The sequence below is a fragment of the Sorex fumeus genome, unplaced genomic scaffold (genome assembly GCF_029834395.1).
Source record: "Sorex fumeus unplaced genomic scaffold, SorFum_2.1 ptg000044l, whole genome shotgun sequence".
In the NCBI taxonomy this organism is placed as follows: domain Eukaryota; kingdom Metazoa; phylum Chordata; class Mammalia; order Eulipotyphla; family Soricidae; genus Sorex; species Sorex fumeus.
Genome location: NW_026606101.1, coordinates 49693735 through 49717219, shown reverse-complemented (window position 1 = coordinate 49717219; position 23485 = coordinate 49693735). Strand labels below are relative to the sequence as shown.

The 23485-nt window shown below is 56.2% G+C and overlaps 2 protein-coding genes across 10 annotated transcripts in view; one reads left to right on the top strand and one right to left on the bottom strand.

The window, feature by feature from the left end:
* Nucleotides 1-2044: 2044 nt before the first annotated feature.
* On the top strand, nt 2045-6826 carry MAP6D1 (MAP6 domain containing 1). The gene is made up of 3 exons (XM_056121955.1): nt 2045-2425; nt 6113-6233; nt 6533-6826. Exons 1-3 carry the CDS (start codon nt 2046-2048, stop codon nt 6611-6613), a joined length of 582 nt encoding a protein of 193 aa, XP_055977930.1. The 5' UTR covers nt 2045; the 3' UTR covers nt 6614-6826.
* Nucleotides 6827-9905: 3079 nt separating this feature from the next.
* The window catches only part of YEATS2 (YEATS domain containing 2), a 93814-nt gene continuing 80234 nt past the window's right edge, over nt 9906-23485 (bottom strand). For 5 of the 9 annotated variants that reach the window (XM_056121945.1, XM_056121949.1, XM_056121946.1 and 2 more), the window contains 8 exons: nt 22030-22132; nt 19444-19517; nt 18334-18413; nt 17076-17277; nt 15897-16123; nt 14982-15056; nt 13440-13534; nt 9906-11181 (listed from right to left, as the gene is read on the bottom strand). In XM_056121945.1, the coding sequence (XP_055977920.1) occupies nt 11073-11181; nt 13440-13534; nt 14982-15056; nt 15897-16123; nt 17076-17277; nt 18334-18413; nt 19444-19517; nt 22030-22132 (965 nt within the window). In that variant the 3' untranslated portion in view covers nt 9906-11072. Of the gene's footprint in view, nt 11182-13439; nt 13535-14981; nt 15057-15896; nt 16124-17075; nt 17278-18333; nt 18414-19443; nt 19518-22029; nt 22133-23485 lie in introns of those variants that run through there. The other 4 variants (XM_056121947.1, XM_056121951.1, XM_056121952.1 and 1 more) reach the window with 2 other exon arrangements.

Sequence of the window (23485 nt, the reverse complement as noted above, 5' to 3'; positions counted from 1 at the left end):
TGTTTATGCTCTTCCCTCAGGAAAATGGGGGTTCGGGGAGGGAGAGAGAGAGAGAGAGAGAGAGAGAGAGAGAGAGAGAGAGAGAGAGAGAGAAGAGAGAGAAGAGACCCAAAGCCCTGAATGGCTTGATGTATAGCTGAACAGAAGAGCACTTACATGTCTGACTCCCTGAGTGTGCTTATAGCTCCAAATCCAAATAATCCTGAAAGATGAGGCAAGAAGCGTTTTTCAGGGAGAGGAGGCTGTCATCACATGACATCCCATCTGGAGTCCAAAGTGAAAGTCCTGCTAGCTGTGGGCAGACCTGGCAACTGGGTGATGAAGACACACCTCCTCTCCATGGTGGTCAGGAAAAAAAAATTGCCATCAAGTTGAACTTCAAGCAAGGTCAAGTTCTTAGGAGGTTTTAAATTTTGATTCCTTACTAACTCCCAGCAGTGCTCAGGGCAGGACTTACCACTGATAGGCTTGGGGGAACCATATGGGTTACTGGGGATTCAACCCAGGTCTGCCGCATGCAAGGCAGGCATCCTACCCACTGTACTTTTATTGCTCTGGCCCCAAATCCCTAAGCATTTCTGTCCCCGTCACCCCTCCACATGGTGGCCTTTTCACAACCCATGCCCCCAGCACGGGAAGTGTGAGACAGCTGGGCGTTTTGGTTACTGCTGTTTCACTGGGGTCCTGCCTTTCTCAGCTTTGCTTCTCTGCTGACATTGATCACCCAAGGTCACATTCTGCTTGATCCATGTCCTTTGCTCCTTGCCTCTTCCTAACTGCACCCCACATACTTTGCCCTCACACATTTTTTTTTCAGTGGGGGCAAGGGGCTTGGGGATTTGGGGTCAGGCCCACCAGTGCTCAGAGGCATATGCTCAGGAGTGGGAGAGGCCCAACAACTCCCCCATCCACCTTCATTCCCCAAATCAGCAAATAAGCTTCTCTGTTGTCCCCTAGGAAGGGCTTCAACTCGGTAGTATCCAGCCTCTGCTGCGGAGCTGAGGAGCATAGTGGCTTGAGATGCTTGAGATCTGTGCAGCTCTCCAAGCGGAAACAGTGCAGCTGTCCAAGTGGAAAACCTACAGGGACTAGGTTGTCACTCCTCCTGGCATCCTCCTGGCGTTGCCATATGGGATGCCAGGGACTGAACCCAGGTTCTCTGCGAGCAAGGCAAACGCCTTGCAGACTGTACTATCGCTTCGCACCCTAATGCAGATATCTTTTAAGGGAAAGGTCAGTCGAGGGCTCGTGCCTATTCTCAATGAAAGCCGGGATGGTTTGTCACAAATTTAGCACCTCAAGGCGGTGACTCAGGCAGAGTCGAACACGTGTTCTGAAGCAGGGCGCCTACGTCTTGGCGGCGATCCCCTCTTTGCTGCCCCCCCCCACCCCCCCGCAGAGCTGCGGAGTACAAACGAGGCGGAAGGAGGAACGGTCTCCGTCCGGCCTGGGACCTCCGGCAGCCAGGTCCGATGTGGCGGACGACATTCTCTGAAGCCACGAATCATTCGAGTCGGGCACTAGCAAACACCCCCAGGCTGAGCATCTTCCCCCGCGCGCCCCACTTTCGCACCCACTCTGTGCTTAGCTCTCCCCGGAGGACCGCCCCCACGCTGGGATTGGCGGGGCCCGAGACGGGGCGGAGCCTATTCGGGGGCGGGCGCGCAACTTGGCACGGGGGCGGGGCCTGGGGTCTCGCTCGCGAGTGGCCGGGCCTGGGTGAGGGGGCGGGGCCTGGTTTGGGGGCGGGCGCGCAGCCTGGCACGGGGGCGGGGCCTGAGAATGGGGCGGAGCCTAGCTGGGGGGTCCGGGCCTGGCTCGCGAGCGGCGAGGCCTGGCACGGAGGCGGGGCCTGGATCGGGGGCGGGGGCTTTCTCGGGGGCGGGGCCTAAAGCCTCGCTCGCGAGTGGCCGGGCCTGGGTGAGGGGGCGGGGCCTCAGGCGGGGCGGGGCGGGGCCTGGCGCGGGGGCGGCGCAGCCGGGCGCGCGCCGAGCCGAGCGGCGGGCAGCGGGGCGGGCAGCGGGGCGGGCAGCGGGGCGGGCGGCATGGCGTGGCCGTGCATCAGCCGCCTGTGCTGCCTGGCCCGGCGCTGGAACCAGCTGGACCGCTCCGACGTGGCCGTGCCGCTGACCCTGCACAGCTACTCGGACCTCGAGAGCGACGAGCCGGGCTCGGGCAGCGCCGCCTCGCGCCGGGGCGCGCCGCCCGCGAGTGCCCGGGAGCCCGGCCGCGACGTGCCGCTCACCCAGTACCAGCGGGACTTCGGCCTGTGGCCGGCGCCCGCGGCGCCCCGAAATGCGCCGCCGAGCCGTGCGGCGGGGGCGGGTGGCCGCCGGGCCCGAGCCGCGGCGCCCCCCGGGCCCCGCGCGGTCTACGTGCTTCCTGTGGGCGACGCGGACGCGGATGCGGCCACCACGTCGTACAGGTAAGGGGGCCGGGGACGGCGGCCGCGGCCCCGGGGAGCCTCCTGCTCGCCCCTGCGGCCCGGGTACCGCAGACGCGCTCGCACCGCCCCTGCGCCCGCAGCCCGCGCCCCCGCCAGCCTCCCGCCACGCGAGACCGGCTTCCACGCCGCCGCCCCGCCCCGGGGCTCGCGGCCGGGACACGGGGGCGAGGCCCAGGTGCCCTTCTTACGCCCACCTGGGGAGCACCCCGGTGGGGGTGGCCCCTGCCTTGTTGGCCTTAGTGAGGGCAAGGCTGGGGGTCCCGCCGCCACGCGTCCCTCTGCTCAGCTCTGCCCCTGGACAAATACAGATTCTGCCCCTGGGTCGCTGCTCCTATTTCAAAATCCCCACTCTGCAGAAAAACGGGCAATTCCAGACATCAGCAGAGGAGAACGATGCTTTCCTTAAACGTCCCAGTCCCTGATCTGCGCTTGAGTGTCTCCTACTGCACGTTTCCTCCCCCGATTCCGGACCCCGCCTTGCTACTGGACGTTACTGTGTAATGTAAATGTTGACAGGTGCGGCGTTTTATCAGGCGGCTAAGCATGTGGCCATATCTTCATACACATGCCCGGTGCTGTTTCATCTTGATTGCTGAGATCGGTTCTCATTTGGAGTCCATAAACACAGTGCCTTACAGCCAACAATGTCCCTTACGGTATCCTTGAACTCTGGGTGCGACACCCCCCCCCCCCCCCGTACACACACACACACACACACACACACACTGATGGGGTCGGCTGGGCTCAGGGAAGCCCAGGTCAGACATAGAGTGCAGAAACGCTTGTCTGTGATTTGGTCTTGGATGCACCGGCCATGGACAGGGCTTACTCCTGAATCTCTGCTCAGGGATCACTCCTGGTGGGGCATAGGGACCGTTTGTGGGGCTGGAGGGGGAACCTGGCACATACCCCCATACTCTCTCTCCAGTTCCCCAGTACCTCTTTTTAGAATCAAACAGCAGGGCCAGAGAGCTCGTACGGCACTAGGACATTTGTCATGCTAGTTCAGCCTGACACCGCATATGGCCCTCTGAGCACGGCCAAGAGTGATCCCAGAGCAAACTGGGGTGTGGCCCCCAAACCAAATAAGAATAAGAAATAAAAATTAAAAGGGGCACTAGAAGGCACAGAGATTTGCTCCACCAAACTCCGACTCCTCTGAGAAATGGGTAACTTTGGGGAGGGGGTGGGAAGGACGGAGGCTGCAGCGGTATTGAGACTTCACTGTCTCTTTGGGGCCGTTTGCTTTTGGTGAAGGAGACATGTATGTGTGTGTCCGCATGTGTGTGTGTCCATACCCAGGTCCTCACACTTAGGAGCCTGTGCTTTATTCCATCCAAACCCCTGGCCTGTGGCAATGTATTTTTACATTTTAGAAACGTTTTTAGGGACTGGAGTACGGCTCAAGTGGCCAAATGCCTTGCCTATCTGGCCCTGCATCCAGTACCTGGCACCAGACCAGTGCCAGGGATAGCCCCTGGAACAGAAGTAGTGCATTTTTGTTTGTGTTGGGCCACACCTGGCCATGCTTAGGGCCTTACTCTTGGCTCTGTGCTCTGATTACTCCTAGTGGGGCTCGGGGGACCATATGTGGTGCTGGGGATACAACCCGGGGATGGCCACGTGCCAGCCAAGCACCGTACCTGCTGTACTATCCGTACAGCCTCTATTTTTCAATTGCCTTGGAGTATGGCTTGCCCAGCAAAGTTCCCCGCTGCCCCAAGCCAGGTGTACGCCTGGATGCTCCCCCTGAGGTCAGACCTGGGGGTTTCCTCTCAGGCTGATCTGCCCTGGACTCGACGGTGCTTGTGGCGGCCGGCGGATGCTGCCAGGGCCCTGAGCCACCCTCGGGTGCTGCGCAGTAAGAAGTGGCGGGGGGTGGGGGGAGTGTCTCAGGGCTGAGCTGTGCGTGGGGCTGGAGCTGCCCTCCCGGTTAGGACCAGGTGTGGGAGATGGTCCCGCAGTTCCCTTTATCAGCACTGTGCAGTCAGGGGATGAGGGGATTAGTTGTCCCTGCGGGGGTCCCAGCATCCCTGAGCTCCTCCCTGGAAGTTGGCTGTTGCTGCCTCCCCGCCCCTTTCTCCAAAGGCCCCCCTCTCCTCAGGGATTCCCCACTAGGCTTAACCCAAGGCACCCCCTGGGTTCTGCATGAGCCCCGCTTCTTAAAGATATTTTTTTCTTTCTTTTTGGGTCACATCTGGCGATGCACAGGGATTACTCCTGGCTTTGCACTCAGGAATTACTCAGGACCATATGGGATGCTGGGAACCTAACCCGGGTCGGCCGCGTGCAAGGCAAACGCTCTACCCACTCTGCTATCACTCCAGCCTGAGCCCCACTTCTTTCTAGAAGTGTTCCCTCCTCCTCAGGGACCTGCTTGTCTTCCCTGATGGTGGGTGGTTCCAGTTCCAGTAAAGGGCTAATCATGAACATGCCCCACCACCCCACACCTGGGAGCATGGGAGCCTCATTAGGCTGAGCCCCCGGGTCTGCGGCCCCTCAGCCCAGCCCAGTAGATCCAGCACCTCTGCAGTGTGTGTGCGTGTGTGCGCGCGCGCGCGCGCGGGGGGAGGGGAGTGTGCTCTGGGGTTCAGCTGAGGCTCATGCAGGTGGGTCCTGGAGCCTGCTTGCCTGTCTCGGCACTTTCCATCCTCTTGGCCAGTTAGTCTGCTTCTCTCCTGGGTGGTCGCCTGTTCTGCTGACCCCAGCCAGGCGGCTCCTAGCTTTGTGCACTTCCTGCCGGGGAGCCTGCGGCCAATGGCCCAGGACCCACTTCCCTGGAGAACAGGGCAGCAGATGGCGTGGGCAGCTGGCCTCGCGGGCTGGCGGCGGCCTGGGAAGCAAACAGAGCCCGCGAGAGCCCTGGCTCATCTCGCCTCCTGGTACCCCGGGTGCTGACCACACACTGCCCCAAGGCCCAGCTGTGCTGCTGCCAAGGAGAAAGGGCAGCTTTGTGGCCCTTGGGGCTGACACTGGCCAGGGTGCAGGCAGCAGGGTGGTGCGGGCGCCAAGCGCTTTCCCCGGACCCTAGATGGGCCGGGTGCCTGACTTCCCAGGTTTTTGCTCGAGGCACCGGCAAATGAAAGAGGCCTGGAACTCGGGGTTCCCACAAGCTAGGGGTCAGCTTGCTCAGCAAGACCACTCACTGCCCCCGGGGTCTGAGCTGGCTGCTGTGATAGACGCTTGCAGGAGTCACGGTGACACAGAAGTGAGGAGGGTGGAGGGAGCTGGCAGAGGGAGGAGGCATGCGCCCCGGCCAGGGGTGGTTTCTGCACCAGGTGGTTTTTAGCATCACTGTGTGGCCCACAGGGGGCCACAGGGCCCAGCAGCAGCACATCCTTGCATTGAACCTCTGCCCTGGCTGGCTAAGAATTGCTTGTGGGAGCCCCAGGACCTCCTGAGCACTGCTGGGAACCCTCCAGTCCCCAAAAAACATAGGCTTTTTCCTTCCTGTGGCTCATTGGATCTCACAGATGCAGGAAATAATGGCTCTGAGATCACCTAGGATGCCCTGGCTGGCCGTGGCAGCTGCCAAGCCCTGCCCTCACCCCCCAGGACTCTGGACAGCCTTCATGGGCGGAGGGTGGGCCCCAGTCAGGGGCTCACCTATGGAGATAAAGGCTCGGGGTCACTCGGGCTGACAGGTGGCCCTGTCCTCTGCTGCAGGCAGGAATTCCAGGCCTGGACTGGTGTGAAGCCCCCCAGACCGACCAAGGCCAAACCCGCCACTGTGGTCACCACCCGCACCTCTGGATGGGACGGCAGCAACCCTGGGGCCGGTTTTCAGGTCAGTGCCGGGTGGGGCCTGTGGTCTGGGTCACAGAGACCCGCAAGTGATGGTGTGGAAACGGGGGTGGCAGGGTTTCCCCGCCCCGGGCCCCAGACACCGGCCTGCCAGCTTCCCCCTCCAGAGCCCTGGGTGGCGGGTGCTGGGCCACTCAGCTGCAGGCTGGGGGTCTGGGGGCCGGCGGGGAGCCTTCTGCAGCGGCTGTGTGGTCTTCTTGGCACTTGGAGGAGGGCGGGCAGGAGGGGGCCCCCCCACAGCCCTGCAGGCTGCTGATAGGCAGGGGCTCTCATGTTTTCCAGGTCCCTGAGGTGAGGAAGAAGTTCACCCCCAACCCCTCAGCCATCTTCCAGGCCTCGGCTCCCCGGATCCTCAACGTGTGATGGCCACCGAGAGGAAGGCCTCAGGCGGACCAGAGCAGAGCCCCCGTCAGCTTGGAGGCTGTATTAGGGGGACACGTACCCCTCTCCACATGCCGGGGCGGCAGGCCTGGTGCAGAGCAGGGAGAGAGAGGCTGTGACCCCGGCCCCCACCCGCCTCGCCTGCTTGAGAGGCTCCACCCCTGCCACCATCCTTCACTTGCAGTCTCGAGGCTCAGTTCTGGGACTTGACGCAGTCCCCAGGGGCTGAGGAACAGGGACCTCAGGGGTAGGGCCAGTTTTCCTAGGCTGCATGAGAATTTCCTAGCCTACAGCCCTCCGCCGGACCACGCTGGGGAGCACTGGGAGCCAACGTGGCTTTGAGAGCCAAGTGTCACCTGCTTGGTGTCACCCAGTGTGGCCGGGTGGCCAGAAGCTGCGCCCCAGAGAAAGTCTTGCCCCAGGGTTCTGTTTCGAAGCAGCATTTCCACAGGACCAACACCCTTAGGTCTTACTTATCTTGGGGGGGTGTGGGGGGGTGCATGAGGGTGAAGGAGCAAAGGTTGTTCTGGGTTTCTAACCCGCCTGATCTTATCCCAGTCCTACATCATGGCCAGGGGGCGACCCTACACTGGCTTGGAACTGGGGGTGCCCTGAGGCACCTCGTTGGACTCTGGAAGACCCTGAAAGACGGCCACGCACCCCTTCCACTCGGTGCCCACTCTCAGGCTCAGCTCATCTCGTCTCCTGATTTTCGTAACGAATTCCGGCCGGAGTGGCAGCCCGGGCCCTGCATCCCACCATTCAGCATCTGAAAGCCCGTTGGGTCCAGTCGAGACAATGGCCGGAGTTGCATAGCAGGGAAAGGCTCTTGCCTTGAATGTGGCTGTGGCGGCCACAAACCTGGTCCCTGGTTCACATCCTTGGCACCAACAGATGGTCCCCGAGCATCATCTGGAGTCCGTCACGCCTGAGCACAGCACCGGGTGTGGCCTGAAAGTCGAAAAGAGACGCGAGGCAAGATTCGGGTGCTTCCGGTCAGCTGCTGGGCGCAGGGGTGACCGTCCGGGGCTGCGGAGATGGCCCCTCAGGTGCTAGCACTGCAGGCACAGCCATGCTCGAGCCCCTGACCCTACACATATGGGGGTTCCCGCCCAGAAGGTGCGCCCAGGTTTGCATGTCGGCTATTCCTGTGGTCCCTCTGTGGGGCCTGGGCAGAGGTAACGGTACAATCTCAGACTTTACTAAACTGCGGAAATGTACGGTTCAGATTCCTTGTTAATTTATTTCCTGGCACCGATGACAAACCAACCCGAGCGACGTTTCTGTCCTTCACCCAGACTCTTGGCATCCCGGGGCTATCCATGTACTGTGGGTGACTGCACTGGTAGTTGTGGCCCCCTTTGCCGGGGCTGCAAGACCCCTCCTTGGTTGGGGAGAGGTCTCGAAGGGCCGAGCGCTGACTGCAAGCAGGAGATGGGGTTCCACCCCCAGGACATCCCCACATGGAGCGACTTTGCAGCCGGACTCGCTGGGTCCTGGCTTCTGCATTCACGTTGGTTCCTGCCCCTGCGAAGAGCGGCAGGGAGAATCGGGGTTCTCTGCGGCTGGCTCTGCATCACTGCCCCCCTCTTAGAGGCTGACCCAGGCTCTTTCGCAGCTCTAGTTGCCCAGCCCCACCCCGCCCCGCCCCAGGGCATGCCATAGACACAGCGCCCAGGTCAGCAGTGCTGCGCCTCAGTGGGATCGAGTGGGCTCACCCCTTCCCACCGACTTACGAGCTGTGCGATGGCCCCACGGGGCAGCACCCATCCATTTTGCACAGATGCGCACAGGCTGCCAACCGCAGCTCTGAGAAGTGGGTACCAGGGACTAAACACCTCAGTTATAACGATAAAACTTAGAAAGTCTAAAACGCGAAGGTAAAAATTTTTTAGGTGCATTTCTTTTAGAGATTTGCTCACATCTCAATCCTGAAACGTGCACTTTCGCCCTTCTCATATGCCTATAAGCTACTTCACGAAAAAAATATATTTTTATATCTTATTCTATTTAAAGTTTCTATACAACACATTTTTGTATTCTGTTCAAGAGCAAATTAAAAAATGAAGAACAATTTCATCTTTAGGTAGTTTCAGCGAAAAGCAGTGACGTGCGGAGATCTAGGTTTGACCCCTGGCACCACACAGTCCCCCAGCCTGGCTGAAGCAGCCCACCGAGCTGGGCATGGCCCTGGGGTTCCCTGCCCGTCCCCCACAAAGACTAACCAATGTACTTAGCAGCTGCTCCAATAGGGAACGCTGGGTGCCACCTCCATCAGCCCGGCCAGCCCAAGGGGTGGGGGAAGCAGTTCAGGGTCCAACCAGGGGGAGCCTCAAAGTTCAACAGAGCTGGCTGCCCCCAACCCTGCAAGCAGGGGTCCCTCTGTTCGGTGGTGTGGGCCTCCAAAAGGCAGCAACTGGGGTCCCCTGATGCCCGCTGGGTGGGAGGGAGATGGTGGCTTTGGGGCTGGGCCCCTTCACACAGGCTGGGCTTGGGCCATCAGGAAGAGGAGCTACTGGCAGAGCGATAGGACAGCGGGGAGGGCGTGTGCCTTGCTCATGGCTGACCTGGGTTCAATCCCTGGCATCCTATTCGCTTCCCCTGAGCACTGTCAGGAGCAAGCCCTGAGCATGGTCGGGTGTGACCCCCTCCCCCGCCAAAAGCCTCTGATTTAAACAACAGTTCATAAAATTCAACTGTCCGTTCAGCAGCTCTTGCCAAAATGCTGTTCGTGACCGTTGGGCACTGTCCCTATCTCCCACTTCTGAAACCAGGTGAAGTCACAGCTGAAGAAGCTGGGAGGGCTGGAGGCATCACAGCGCCTCCCTGCCGGAATTCTCCTCCAAGGCTCTGAGACTCTCAGTAAGCTGGTAGGGAAAAAGGCCACTGGGGTGTTGGAGCAGATGGTGGTGGTGGTGGGGGGGGGGGGGCGCGTGCACACACGCAACAGTCACAGGGACCACCTCCTGGGCGCTGGGAGTAGAGCAGTGCAGGGTGGCTGTTGGGGAATGCGGCTGGCCTGGCTACGAGGAGGCTCTCTCTGTGCCCTTATTTGCTGCCAGCTGTCAGAAAGCAGCCTGTTCAGGGTCAACATGTATCCTGCTAATCCTTTTTAGGCTTTTATGTAACCATTCCTTGTGTAACTGCTAGCTTCTGTGGCTGCGAGCTCCTTCCTGGGAAGGCATGGAAGCATTCCTCCCAATGCACCCAACACACCCCAGCCCTAGTGCAGGGAGATCCCACCCCTGCAGCGTTTCTAGCAGAAAGACCCTCATTAATACTAAAAGATTTATTGTGGGTATTTCTGTTACACAATTATGTTACACATTAAGATACAAATACATTTGAAATGTTAACACATAAAAGGATGGTTAAATCACTGAAGATTTCTGTTGCAACAAGAGGACGTCTTCAAGTTTCCATACCTGTAAAGAATCTGTCCTCATGTGGATCAATCTTCCCTCAGTCGCGCTCGGTCACAGTCCCTGGAAGGACGCGGCTGCCACCTGCTGCCCCTCTTCCTACTGACCTGTCGGGGCCTCGCAGGCCCCCACCCCTGCACCTGTCCTCGGGCAAAGGAGGAAGGGCGGTGGGCGTTGTGGGTCCCCAGCCTAGCCTGGACTCCGAGCCCAGTGGCTCAGACACTGCCCAGCCCACGGCTTCCGACTCCGAGCACACTCCCGCTGCTTTCCTTGCGCTGCTGGGGAAGGAGGGCGGGCGTCCTGCGGGCTTGGCAGCCCTTCTGCGCCCTGCTCCTCGCCAGTCCTTTCTCTACCTTTAAGGCACTCACAAGTGCTTCTGCGGAAACACTTTTCTTCTTGGGGGGAAAAAACGGTGACAGAAGACGGAACCCTAAATCCGAGAGGTGCTCCCTACGGCCATTCCGACACGACGGACGCTTCTCGGGTCATGCCGGGAATCCTTTTCCTGACCCGGGCAGGCTCGGTCAGCCTCTCAATCATGCCGAGACGCGGGGTAGCGATGCTCTTGGGCTCCACCAAGAATGAATTCTGGCTGTCCGGCGGCCTCTGTGGACTGGGACACCCGTCACACCGTGGCCACCGGCTGAGTTCTGATGCCCAACCCCTCTCCAGAGGTTCTGGGTCACCACTGGATCACCCTGCCCACAGACTGGGTCCTGTCTCTAGCCAGCCAGGCTCACCTTCTGCCTCCAGAGCAGGAGGAAGGTGCCAGCCGGGCTGAGCAGTCACTCAGAGCCTTCCAGAGCGGAGGGACACAAGCTGGCCACAATCAGGAACCAAACTTCCGTCCTGCAGTGGCGTCCGACCTGGGACCGGACACGTGTCCTGCTGAGCCAGTGAGGTGGAAGAAACGGTTTGGGAGCCGTGATGCTCAGCGGCACTCGGGAAGGTGGCTCCTTCCCTGAGAAGGAGGAGCTGTGGCGGTCCAGAGCCCGGGCCGGCTTCCGTCATGCCGAGGCTCACTGGTCCTCGTTCAGTAACCCCATGTGCTTGTTTGTCAGGAAGTCCAGGAAAGGAATGTTGCAGATGGCCTGGTGAATGTTACTCACTGTGATCTCCTTGGGGACCCTGGTCCGAAACACAAAGGGTGTCATCAGAGGACAATCATGTCATGGGGGGAGCAGAGGGCTCAGCCCGGCACAGCCCCTTATATTCAGGAGGGGTGAGCGGAGTGACAGGTTCGAGCCCAGGGACCACTGTGAGGACAGGGAGTGACCGACTGCATTCTCTCTCCCTCCGTTCCTTTCAGCACTGCTAAGGAGAAAGCCCCCTCTCCACCTGCCAGCCCGGCCTGGTCTCAAAGCTGTGCTCCCAGCCTCAGACCTGAAATGGGTGGCAAAATGTGGGTTCAATGACTAAGAAGAGAGATTCTATTCTGGCTGCCAGAGAAATGGCATCGTTCCAGGACGGATCTCGTGCTGGTGCTGAGTCAGCCCAGGAAGGTATCCCATGCTGGCCCCGGTGCGATGGGGGCTCCTGATCAAGGCCCAAGGCTCTGACTACCCACACCCGGCGCCCGTTGATGCCAGAGAAAATGTCTCAGCTTCAGGATTGACCTCAGAGAGGCCAGAGAAACACCTGAGCTGACAGTCCCAGCTCCAAAGCCCCTGAAGGGAACAGTCATATATGCGGCAGCCCAGGAGAAGCAAGAAAAGTAGATGGAAAAACTGAGCAGAAGCCCACTAAGCTCAGCGAGTAAAAGCAGTGACAATGACCCCAACGGCCCAACCCAAAGTGAACAGCTCAGTGAATTCTCAGGCCATGACTTTGGCAACACCACTGAGAGATGAATGTTGCAACAAGCACTGTAAAGTAAGTCATTTTGCACCTGCACAGGGAGCAGGCTTGGGGGGGGGGGGGGTGGCTGGGGAAGGGCACCTCAGTGGTGGGACGCTGTTGAATACTGAAAACCTGACACATCTTACCGTGAACAACATTGTAAATCATGTTGTTTAAAGAGTGAAAGGGAAAAAAAAAAGATTCTGAGGACTGTGGACAGAAAAAAGGGAGCAGACAGCTTGTCACTCTCCACTTGTCTGAGGGCTACACCTGGTGGTTCCTGGGAGCTACTCCTAGCTCTGTGCTCAGGGCACCCAAACACGCGGAAATGTTGGACTCAGCCTAAAAGCTGAGCACAACAGACCCCGGGGACGCTATTTCCATTTCCTGGAAACATGGCAGGCCAAGTGTCATGTGGAACGTTTCACTAAGAGCGGCCAGATGTCCCCGTCAGGCCTGTGAGACGCCCTGGGGCCTTGGGATGTGCCGTGTCTCCTCTCGGATCTCCAGCCAGCCTAGTGTTGTGACTAGTACTGTGACTGTCTTCCCAGCCCACTTCTGCCTGAGCCAATGCCCCTCAATGGAGGCCTCGTGTCCGGGACTGTGTCTGGGTCTCGGAGACATGGTGGGACAAAAGCATATGAGTTTCCTCTGAAAGAACACCCTGGCTGTGGAACAAAGGCTGTGAAGGGCTGAGGCAGAGAATAAGGTCCATGGCCCATTGCGGTCAGTGGGGAAGCGGCCAGGAGCACCAGAGAGCCTGTGGCTTGGGAGCGTGAGTACCTCAGAGCGAGGCTGCATCCCGTGGGGCTGGAGCGATTCCTGAGTGCACCGGCAGAAGTCAACTCTAAGCATCGATGGGTGTAACTCAAAACCCAAAGCCAAACTAACAAAAAGCTGTATGATGGATTTGCTGGGGAAGACAAGCAAAATATCCCTTAAAGGCTCCATTTTTTTCAGCTTGTTTTTCTGGGCCACCCCCAATGATGTCCAGGTCTCACTCCCACTTTGCACTCAGGGATCACTCTGGGGGCTCAGGATGCTGATAAGGCCAGATGCATGCGAGGCAAATGCTCTACCTGCCGTACTACCGCTCTGGCCCCAAGACCCAATTTCTAAAAAGGGGAGCCCTAGCCTCAAGGGGTTCGACAGTGACAGTGTCAAAGAATGAGCGGAGGGATACAATGCCCATCCCCAACACCCTGCACATTGTGGCCACTGTGATGGTCAGTCACTGCAAAGAGCCAGCAGGTGGGTGTCAGGAGCAGTTACCTCCAGGCAAAGCGGAGCCCAAGGTCTGGCTGTCCACAACCTGCACAGTCACAGCACTGCCTCCTACCAGAAGGATTCGAGCATGCAGGAGGCCCAAGTTTGAGTTCCCAGCACATGCTACCCGAAGCACAGTGCTAGGAGTTGTCCTTGAGCACTGCCATGTGTGGTCCCAGCCCCCAAACCAAAAGAAAATACAACAACCCACAAAACAACCCATGAAGTCTTGTTGGGGCGACAAGACTGCCCAAGACGATACGGCAGGATGTCTGACGTACCCGCCCGGAGTGATGCGGTACCTGTTGTGTGACGCGGCCTGGTACCCAACGGCCAAGGCCTGTCTCAGGATGTCACTCACCAGCTGCTCTGTGGCCTGTGACAGACAGAAGATGTGGTTACTCCACATGGTGGCGAGAAGGGCTTCCCAGAACCCCCTCGCCCCCAACCTCTGCAAACAACTCGGCTACCACAAAGATCGCAAAGTTCTTTTATTTGGTTTTTGGGCCTCATCTGGTGATGCTCAGAGGTTACTCCTGGCTCTGCACTCAGGCATTAAGTGGTGCTTGGGAAGCCTACGGGATGCTGGGGATCAAACCAGTGTTGGCTGCATGCAGAGCAGACACCCTATCTGCTGTACTAGCATGCTGGCCCCAGCACTTATTCTCAAGAACAAGGTAAAGGCCTAATTAGCGGATCACAAATACCAGTGGTCGTCATAAAGGCTGAGAGTCTGAGAAATCACGAACCGGAACCGTCCACTGACCCACGTTTCTAAGGAAAGACCGAGGGTCACTTGTAACTGGCGCAGGATAGGGCTGGACCAAGAAGCCGGTTTTGCCAAGCCCTTGCCCGGGGACTGCTGCTTTGATGACAGGTGGAGAAAAACCCCAGCTCTGCCCCTGTCAGCTCCGGGAGCGCGACAGAGCTGCCTCTCACCTTTATTTAAAAAGCTTTTCGACTGGCACTAAAAATATCACTTCAGAGACACCGGCACAGAAGCTCCTGCAGATGCTTCCGACCCGGAGAGGAAACAGCCTGAATCCAGAGAGGGCCTGGAAAGTACCAGGAGGCCCAGGTCTGGCCTTGAGTGTGGCTGACCCCCACTAGATCCCTGGCACCGCGGAGAGTGACGTCGGCAGCGGAGGCAGGAGTCGCCCCTTGGGACAGATGGGAGTATGGCACAACTGCCACCCCCCTCAAAGCCAACCCAGACAAACCCCCAAACCTGACAAAAGCCCCCCAAGGAGGAGATGGCCAAGAGAGAAGGCTCCGGGCTTGGACCCCAGCACCGCAGAGCAACCCCTCAGCACTGCAGGGTCTGACCCCCAAAGAGCCTCGCCTGGTACAGGGGAGAGGCTGCCGAGTTTGGGGTCTGGCGCTGCCCTGCACGCAGCAGAGCCGGCTTGGCTTGGTCCCTGGCACCAGGTGCTCCCCGATTCCCAAAGCCCCCACGCCACGACAAAATAGAGAAAACTCTGAGCAGTCTCTCAACAAGCCCGTCGTTTCCGTGCCCAGCTCTGAACCGCAGTATCTGGCCCCTGGTATCAGCCTCCATGGCCACCAGGGACCCACACTTATTGTTTGGTCAGGGGACACTACGGGGTGCCGGGGATCAAACCCGGGTCCAGCTGTGTGCAAGGCGCTTGAGCACCCTCTCTGCCGGACTATCTATCGCTCTAGCCCCTATTTATTTTTGTTTGGGGGCCACACCCAGTGCTGCTCAGGGGATTATCCAGGGTGATGCGGATCGAGCCCAGGTTGGCTGTGTGCAAGGCAGGTACCGTCCTCGCTGTACCATTGCCCTGGGTCCAGGCACCCACCTTTAAAATCATGTCCTCGATGACCGACGCGTACACGTTCTTGTGGAGCGCCACAGGCTGCAGGGTGATCCCGATCTGGAAAGAAGGTGCAACAATGCCACTCGCTCCTCTGCCTCTGCGGCCGACGGCGCGCAAACCACTGCGCTTCTCGACTGCCCCAGGAAACGAGTGGGTGGAAGAAAGGCCCTGGAAACGTGCTGGGCAGAACGCACGGGCAAGGGGTGCCCAACACAGGCCGTTCTCCAACCCGGAGCACCCGAGGGGGCTGCGAGACACGCTGTGATTTCACTGCCGAGGATGCAGTCAGGATTCTCCGTGAACTCTGCTGTGAGCGGGGAGCCTGGACCCCAACCCCAAGGCCTGACCTATGGTGACTTGTGAACATACACCGAAGCCCCCTCTTCCCTTCCCTCTTGCTGGTGAAAACAACCCCGCCCTGTGCCCGGGATCTAGACAGCTGTGCAAGAGACAGCTACTCATGGGCCACCAGGTTTCGTAGGGAGAAACCTTCTCTCCTAGCCCGCCAGTAAGCGGTGTGGGCGGGGGCCCCGTGGCTCCCAGGCTGGCAGTGAAAGTCACCTTGGGGTCAGTGGACTGAGCCCCGTGTGGAGAAGGGGCTCCTCGGTAGGCGGAAAAGGGAAAACAGAAACCAAAGCCAAATGCCTCCTAGATCTGGCTGCCTGTGCTCCCACCCCACCCCAACTGAGCTTCTGCATTGTCATTATCTTTCCTCGCCCAGGGCCCTGGCACAGAGCGCAGGGGCCCAGAGAACAGGCCTGTGTGCCGGACAGAGGGCCATCCTGCACGCAGGGCTCTAGAAAAAGTCAGGGGTCTGTTTCTCAGACGCCACGATGCGTGACCCATCGCTGCCACAGACAGCCCCGCCCCCCCCCCCCCCCCCCCCCCCCCCGCTACCTTCTGTGTGATGTCTCCGATAAATTCAGACCCCGGGGTTGGGGGCAGGTAGAATTTCATTTCCTCCTGCTTCTCCTCCTGCTCTTTCTTGATGTTGACTTTCAGCGGCTCAGAGAGGTTGAGGATGTCCACCTCCTCCTCCGTCTCGGGCTCCCTTTTCTGGAACTGCTGCAGGTCCTCGAGCTTCCGGCAGAGGCTGTCGGCCGAGGACAGTGACGACGGGCACTCTAAACGGGAGGGGACGAGGCCGCTGACACTCCGGGGCACGGAGAAGGGGGCCCTGTTGGGGCGGCTGCCGTGCTAGGCGCTGCATGAAGAGCAGGGTGATCTGTGCGGGCGCCCAACCGGGCACCATGCGTGAAGCAGCGGGTGCTGGACCTGCCATCTGAGATGACGGAATTCTAAAGCTGCCACAAGCAGGGCCGTCCCCTAACTGCCAACTACTACAACGAAGCTGCCTTTTCAAGTACATAAGTCCTGAAAAACCCAAATGCAACGTGGAGACAATGGCAACCAGCCACAGTGTCACTGCTGGGGGGTACATACTGTTAGTGGCATTTTAGCGCACGCGAGAAGCTGGCTTCACTAAGCCAAGGCACATCTAACCCGACAGGGTGAGAGGGCGGGCCTGAAGGCAGCAGGGGCGCTGGGAGGCTTCTGGCGACTCACTCCGGGTTGGACAGGTCAGTGAGGTCCAGACCAGGTGTCAGAGGGGCAGGAGTTGCTGAAGGGCTTGGGGCAAGCAGTGAGCTCCTGGCCGCTGTTCCCACTGGGGCTTACAAATCAATCAGCAAACAAACAAAGATGCTCATCGCTGGGGCTGGAGCGCTTGCCTTGCAGGTGGCCGAACCGATTTCAATCCCTGGCACCCCATATGGTTCACCAAACTCGCCAGGGGTGAGCCCTTAGAGTGCAGAGCTGGGAGTAGTCTCTGAGCACCGCTGGGCGTGGCCCCAAATGAAAACAACAACAACAACAACAACAACAACAACAACAACAACAAAACAAAAAACCAAAAACCAACAACAAAGGGAGAAATGGTCCTGGGGAGGTTTCCTGGTGAGTGAGCACTGAGCTCTGTGCCACAGGGTGTGGGCTGGCAGGGCAGGGCTGGTGGGGCACAGACCCAGTGGCGGCGCGTCTCCCGCAGCCGGGGGAGGGGGGGGGCGCGCGGCTCACCCGGTTCACTGTCGATGCGGCTCAGCACGTCCTCGATGGAGTCGCCCTCGCCCCGCAGGCTCTCGGGGTCCGGCGGGGTGTACCCATGGCAGCGGCACCAGTGTGCGATGTGCTTGGTCTTCAGGGGGCTCAGGTGGTGGAATCTGGGATTCTTCTCCAGGATTTCTTGTAAGACTTTCCTCATTGTCATGGCTCTTTGCCACTTAAGAATAAATAAAAGATCATAATCAGACTTCGCTTCGACTGTTCAAACAAATCGATGCTCCCAAGATGACTAATAATCCCACTCCACCCCCGCCCCCCGCCCCCCGAAAATTATCTGACCATGTTACTTCATAATTTAAGAACAGAGAGAAAGTATTTCCACCTTTTATTTTTTAAAATGAAAAGTAACTGCCTCGACTTGGCAGAAAGGGTGTTTCCTCTGGCCGGAACCCAGGACCTGACCCCCCTCCCTCCCCAGGGCCTCACCCGACTTGCTCCTAGCCCCCAAGCATGCCCCTCTAGATGCCACTTGCTTTGATGACCCCATTCTCCAGAGTCATGGTCATGGAAACAAGAACTCAATACATACCTGAGTAATTTTTTCAGTTTTCAGAGTTTTGATTTTAATTTACCCAAAAGCAAAACCACCTAGGTTAGGCATTCATGCAGGAAGGGCACTGAATCTCAGAACCCCTTTCTCTTAAAAAACTTATGAATAAGAAGAGCCGGAGAAATGGTATACTGGGTAAGGTGCTTGCCTTGCCATTAGTGACCCAGATTTGATCCCCTGCACCCCAAGTGGCTGCCCGAGCCCTGGCAGGAGTGACTGATACCTGAGCATAAAGCCAGGAGTAAACCCTGAGCACTGCCGGGTGTGACCCCAAAACCAAAACTCAAAAAAAAACGAAAACAGAAAAAAAAAGTCTGTACAAATCAGTGCTGCAAAATAACTATCATCAATCAATTCCATAAACAGGGAACTTGAACTTAACTGAGTGGGTCTTCCTTTTTGGAATAGCACAGATTGTTTGAATATATTAAAACTCATTTAAAAAAAAAAGAAAAAGAAAAAAGTAGACCTATTAAAAAGGCTAGTTTTACAGGTCTGAGAAGAGCCACATTTTTAAAGGAGGGAAAAAAAAATCCCACCACGAACTATTTCTCAGAACAGGCTGCGCGATCCCCCTGCGGCGGCTGGGGCGCACGCAGCGTCCCCTCTCCCGGACCCCCCTCTGGAGGGGGCCTGTGTGTCGCGTGGGCAGACGCGGGTTACCTCAGCAGCTCTCCTTTTCCCAATGTTCCAGCCATAATACTGCTCCACAGACTTTGCAGAGAAACAGCTGGCATCTTCACCTACAAAGCACACAGCCAGCACACTCTGAATGCAACCGTTAGGATTTCAATCAACTCTTATTTGCTGGAGGCATGTCCAAAAAAAAAAAAAAAACCGTCTCTCTGCCTGGTTACTGGGCATTTGTTCCTTACTTGGCAAGTGCAGATTCCACACAGTGCAGAGGGGGTTCTTCTCTGATGAAAAAGGTAAACTACAACCACGCGGCTATCAAAGCCAATGGGAACGGGACAGGAAGGATAGCACAGTGGGCAGGGGGCTTGCCTTGCATGCGGCAGACCCGGGTTCAATCCAGGCACCCCACAACGTCCTGTGAATACACCACTGCCAGGAGTGAGCTCTGAGCGCAGAGGCAGGAGTAAGCCTTGCGCACAGCAGGGTGTGGCCTCAAAACTAAGACAGATCCATGAATACAGAAAAAAAAAATTGTAAGAATGGTACTCCACTAGGAGCCCTAGAGACCAATATGTAACCAACATGGGGAAAACAGTAAAAAAAAAAAACAAAAAAACCCAAACCCATTAACCAAGCCAGTATGAGTTCTAACACCTTGCAAATGAGCCTCAGCAAGCATTGAAATCGCCCAAGGTAAGTAGAGCAGATCAGTATTAAATTACCATATCAACTGATTTTAGTTGACTCAATATCCCAAACCTTAATCTAAAAGGTGCCTGTCAGGATGGTGGGCCGGGCTGGGGCGAGAGGAGTCCTGGGCACACAGGTGGCAGGACCAGTGATGGAACACTGGATATCAAAAACCCAAGTATGAACAACTGTGTAATTCACAGTGCTTCAATAAAATATTGGGAAAAAAATATTTCCAAGTAGTTCATAGCTTTGAAAACCACAGCCAGGCAGGGCTGGAAACACAGTTCTGTGGGCAGAATGCACTGCGCTGGATTCCGACAACACACGGTTTCTTCAAGCACCCACAGGAACCTGGGCACGGGGAGGGGAGTGGTCCCTTGGCACCACCACGTATAGCCCTCCCCCACACCTTCCAAATTAATATATGTGGTATAAGTGTCTTACCTTTTGCGGTGATCAATGGAATCTTCTTTACTACTGCAGTTAAGAGCTGCTGAATAGTCTCTAAATGGTCTATCCTGAGGACAGAAAGCCAATTAAGACAAAAATACACGTAGTAATCTCTAGTCCTAGATACAGTAAACATCACTATGGCAGCAAAACAGCTGCTTTCTTCATGTAGAATAGCTGAAAAAGTGCACCGTCTAGGTATGTGTTCCTTCCCCTCTTTCAAGGAAGTCAGACCTCAACCAGTTATACTAGCATTCTTTGGGGTCAAGAGCAAGTTATGCTTAAAAAGGATGTCAAAGCTAAATAAACGAGAAATCTGGTAATATCCGACTACGCAAGTATCATATTTTGGTTTCATACATATGTGTAGGATGACATTGGTTTGTCCTTTCTCCCTTGCCACAAGGAGCTTAGGTTTATCAGGTTTATTAGGTTTACACCCATCACAGTGCTCCAGAGTCACTCCCATTCTTTTGTTTATCTGTAACCACTTCTCTATGCTCTCTTCCCCAACCAGTTAATCAGCTTTCCCCCCTAATCAGAATCTGTTAATTTGTAAGGTCAGATCCTTCTAGGACACTGAAATTGTATTGTAAGTTAATATTGCCTTTCTCCTCTCCTTGTGTCTTTTGAATAGTTTACTTTAAACCAACATCCTTTTTGTATAGATACAGGAAGACAGTTAATATTATGCTTTGTAACTTAGGGTTTAAATGGCTTTGAATATTATTTACTCCCGAGCATCTGCTTTCTCGACTTAAGCTAACTCAGTTGCCCTTAGTTCCTAACACCCCAAAAGCAGGGTCCTGACGAGGGACTGAATGGACCCAGGGCAAGCTGTGAGCTACCCTGGCATCGAAATGAGCCAGGTCAAAGTGTCACGATTCTTAACTATAAGAGCTTGATCATAGACAAGTGTTGTCATGATCCAAAAGTAACGATGAGACTAGGACCCTACTATGGATAGGAAAGACTATCTGGCTTGAGCACTGAAGTGTGAGATCGAGATGGCCCTAGGAGAGCAATTCTATAAGCTTAATGTATCTCTTTCTGTGTTCATACAAAATGGTCAATATTATGAATGTTTGTTATGTTTGTTGGACAAGGAGAGGAGAAACACACCCATGGGATTCCGCTCTTGGGTGGGTCATCCTGCTGAGGGTATCTGTCCTAGAAGAAATAGCCCTTGAGGGAAAGAACTTTACCCCTATTGACTGTGACCATACCTATGTGTAATTGTTATCCCAACTCCTCATGCTGGGGAATATAATGAGACTGTAAAAGTGGGCTGGGAGATCCAGACTCCAGAAGGAGGAGAAAGGGGATCCAGATCGATTCCAGAGCCAGAAGGAGAATGAAGGGGAATCGAGAAAGAGAATGAAGTAGCATAGGGGAGGAAGAGGCAGAGGAGAGAGACAGGAGTGAATGGAGAGAGGATTGGAATAAACTGCAACTAAGACCAACCAGCCTGGCCCTTGTTCTTTCCTTCGCCTGCCCATTGCCATCGACCCTTCCTGGGGTGGGGGAACCGGAGTGAGACTACCAAACAAACGGTGGGAAAGATAGACTGCTGCTGCCTTTTTGTGTTTACACACATATGCATATATAATCATCATCATCACGGTCCTCCCGTTGTTCATCAATTTGCTCAAGCGGGCCCAGTAACATCTCCATCATGAGACTTGTTGTTACTGTGTTTGGCATAATGAATACATCACAGGTAGCTTGTCAGGCTCTGCCGTGCAGGCGAGATACTCTTGGTAGCTTGCCGGGCTCTCCGAGAGGGGCGCAGGAATCGAACTCGAGTCGGCCATGTTGGCTGCGTGCAAGGCAAACGCACTACCGCTGTGCTATCGCTCCAGCCCGTGTATATATAATATATGGTCTTAAATATATCACATATGAAACTAAATAGTAAAAAACAACCCAATGATCAAGCGACTATGAATTCTAAATATCGCTCCATCAATCTTTGTTTGGGTGGAAACTTAGCAAACCCTGAAAGCCACCAGGGCCGTACCACAGCAATGCTGGAGGTGAGGGGTGACAGAGGGTGTGTCTACTCACACCCCATACAGTGCCCTGAGCACTGCCCGGAGTGATTCCTGAGTGTAGAGCCAGGACTAAGTTCTGTGCACTGGTGGGTATGGCCCAAAAAGTCAAGGGGGAAAAAAACCTCAAAATGTGTCCAGAGTACTTCACAACTGAGGATTCAGCAAAGAAGTACCTAACACATAAGCACATACAGAAAAGCTTAAGCTGACAGATCTCTAACCCTGGAGGTGAGGCTTCCTAGACAGGCTCCAAATCCAGGTCGGTCCTGAGCCACACCCATGTGCACTTGGCAGACTGAGTAGGGCACCCAGGGGTGATGTGGGACCCATCAAAGAACTGGACGAGACACACAGGCACTGTAGTGAGCCTGGCCTCAGCACCTGCTCTGTGTGTGTGTGGCGCCGGGGAGCACACCCGGGGCGTCACACGTGAGGTGAGCACTCTACATCTGAGTGACCTCATCGATCTGAACGCCTCCTGAGAATCCCCCAAGCAACACCCCTTGGAGAGGACGGAAGGAATTACTTGATGACATAGCTGCCCAGCTCCGAGCTCTCTTCCGTTTTCACTGCCGCCTGTCCCTCCGGAGAGAGGCAGCTGGGCCCTGGCGTTTCTGGTTCTGTCTTCACTGCAAAGCAAGAGGGACAGGAGAGAGAGTGGTTAGGATGCTCAGAAGAGGGCAGTGGGTGGGCAGGTGCCAACGCTCTTCATGGGACTTGGTGGGGAAATGGGCCCACAGGTACTGCAGGACAGACACAGACACACACAGACACACACAGACGAATGTGTGTCAAGGGTCAGGAAACAAGCCCGCAGGTACTGCAGGGCATACACACACATGGATGCAGGTACTGCAGGGTGTACACACACACACACACACACACACACACACACACACACACACACACACACGTGGGTTAAAGGTTGGGCAGCACTGTCAATGGCTCTGTACTTCCAGGATGGCAGATTTTCAGCCCCTTTGTGAGTGACCCTCTTCCGTGAGATGCCAGCTCCCAGGTCTCATCCTCAAGGAGGGTCAGTCTTTCTCAGGCTGTGCCTACTCCTCCTATCCTGTCAGATGTGAGCACTGCAACTATCTTTGAGTCTGTCGCTTAACCTTCCCTTTTCCCTTTGTCCCTCGGATCTAGCGCAGGTGCTGGTGTCAATAAAGCCCAAGGTGCCGAGCTTTTCTTTTCTGGCTAGCCTTCCCTTTCCGTCTTGGGCTGGCTACGTGGTGCTTGGGAACTTTGCCAGTCAAACCTTGGGTGCCTGCGTGCAAAGCACGTGCTCTAGCGTATGGTGCATCTCCTGGGCCCACGTGCTGGAATATGAACGTGCACCTGCATCATTTGCTTGTGCCGAGGGACCATGCAACTATGCCATCAGCATTACACTCACACACGACCCTCTGGGAGTCCAACACTTCGAAGAAAAAGTCCACTTCCGTCCCCCTGCCCTCTGAAAATTCTAATACTCCAGTTTTGTAGCACAAGTCCATTCATTCTATTTAAACTTTCCCCATAGAGACTATGCAGTCAGTATTTTAGGCTCTGTTGGTGACATGATCACCGTGGGAACTACTTGACTATGATGTTAAAGCACAAACATGCAAATGAGTGGTGTAGTCAGGTGTCCATGAAATTTTGTTTGAGATTCAGGCAACAAGGGCTGGAGAGATAGTACAGTGGGTAGGATGCTTGCCATGCATGCGGCTGACATGGGTTCGATCCCCAGAAACCCACGTGGTCCCCTGAGCACTGCCAAGAATGATCCCTGAGTGCCAAGCCAAGAGTAAGCCCGGGTATGGCCCAAAAAAACCAAACCAAACCAAAATAATCGGGCAATGGGCTGTATTCAACCAACATCTGCCTTGAGTTCCCAGGACGTTATAAACTGGCCTTTTCTCAAGCCTGTGAGAGCCGACCTGCCCCCGCCTCCAACTGTGCTGCTCTCTAGTTTGCTTCTCCTGCGGCCTGTCCCA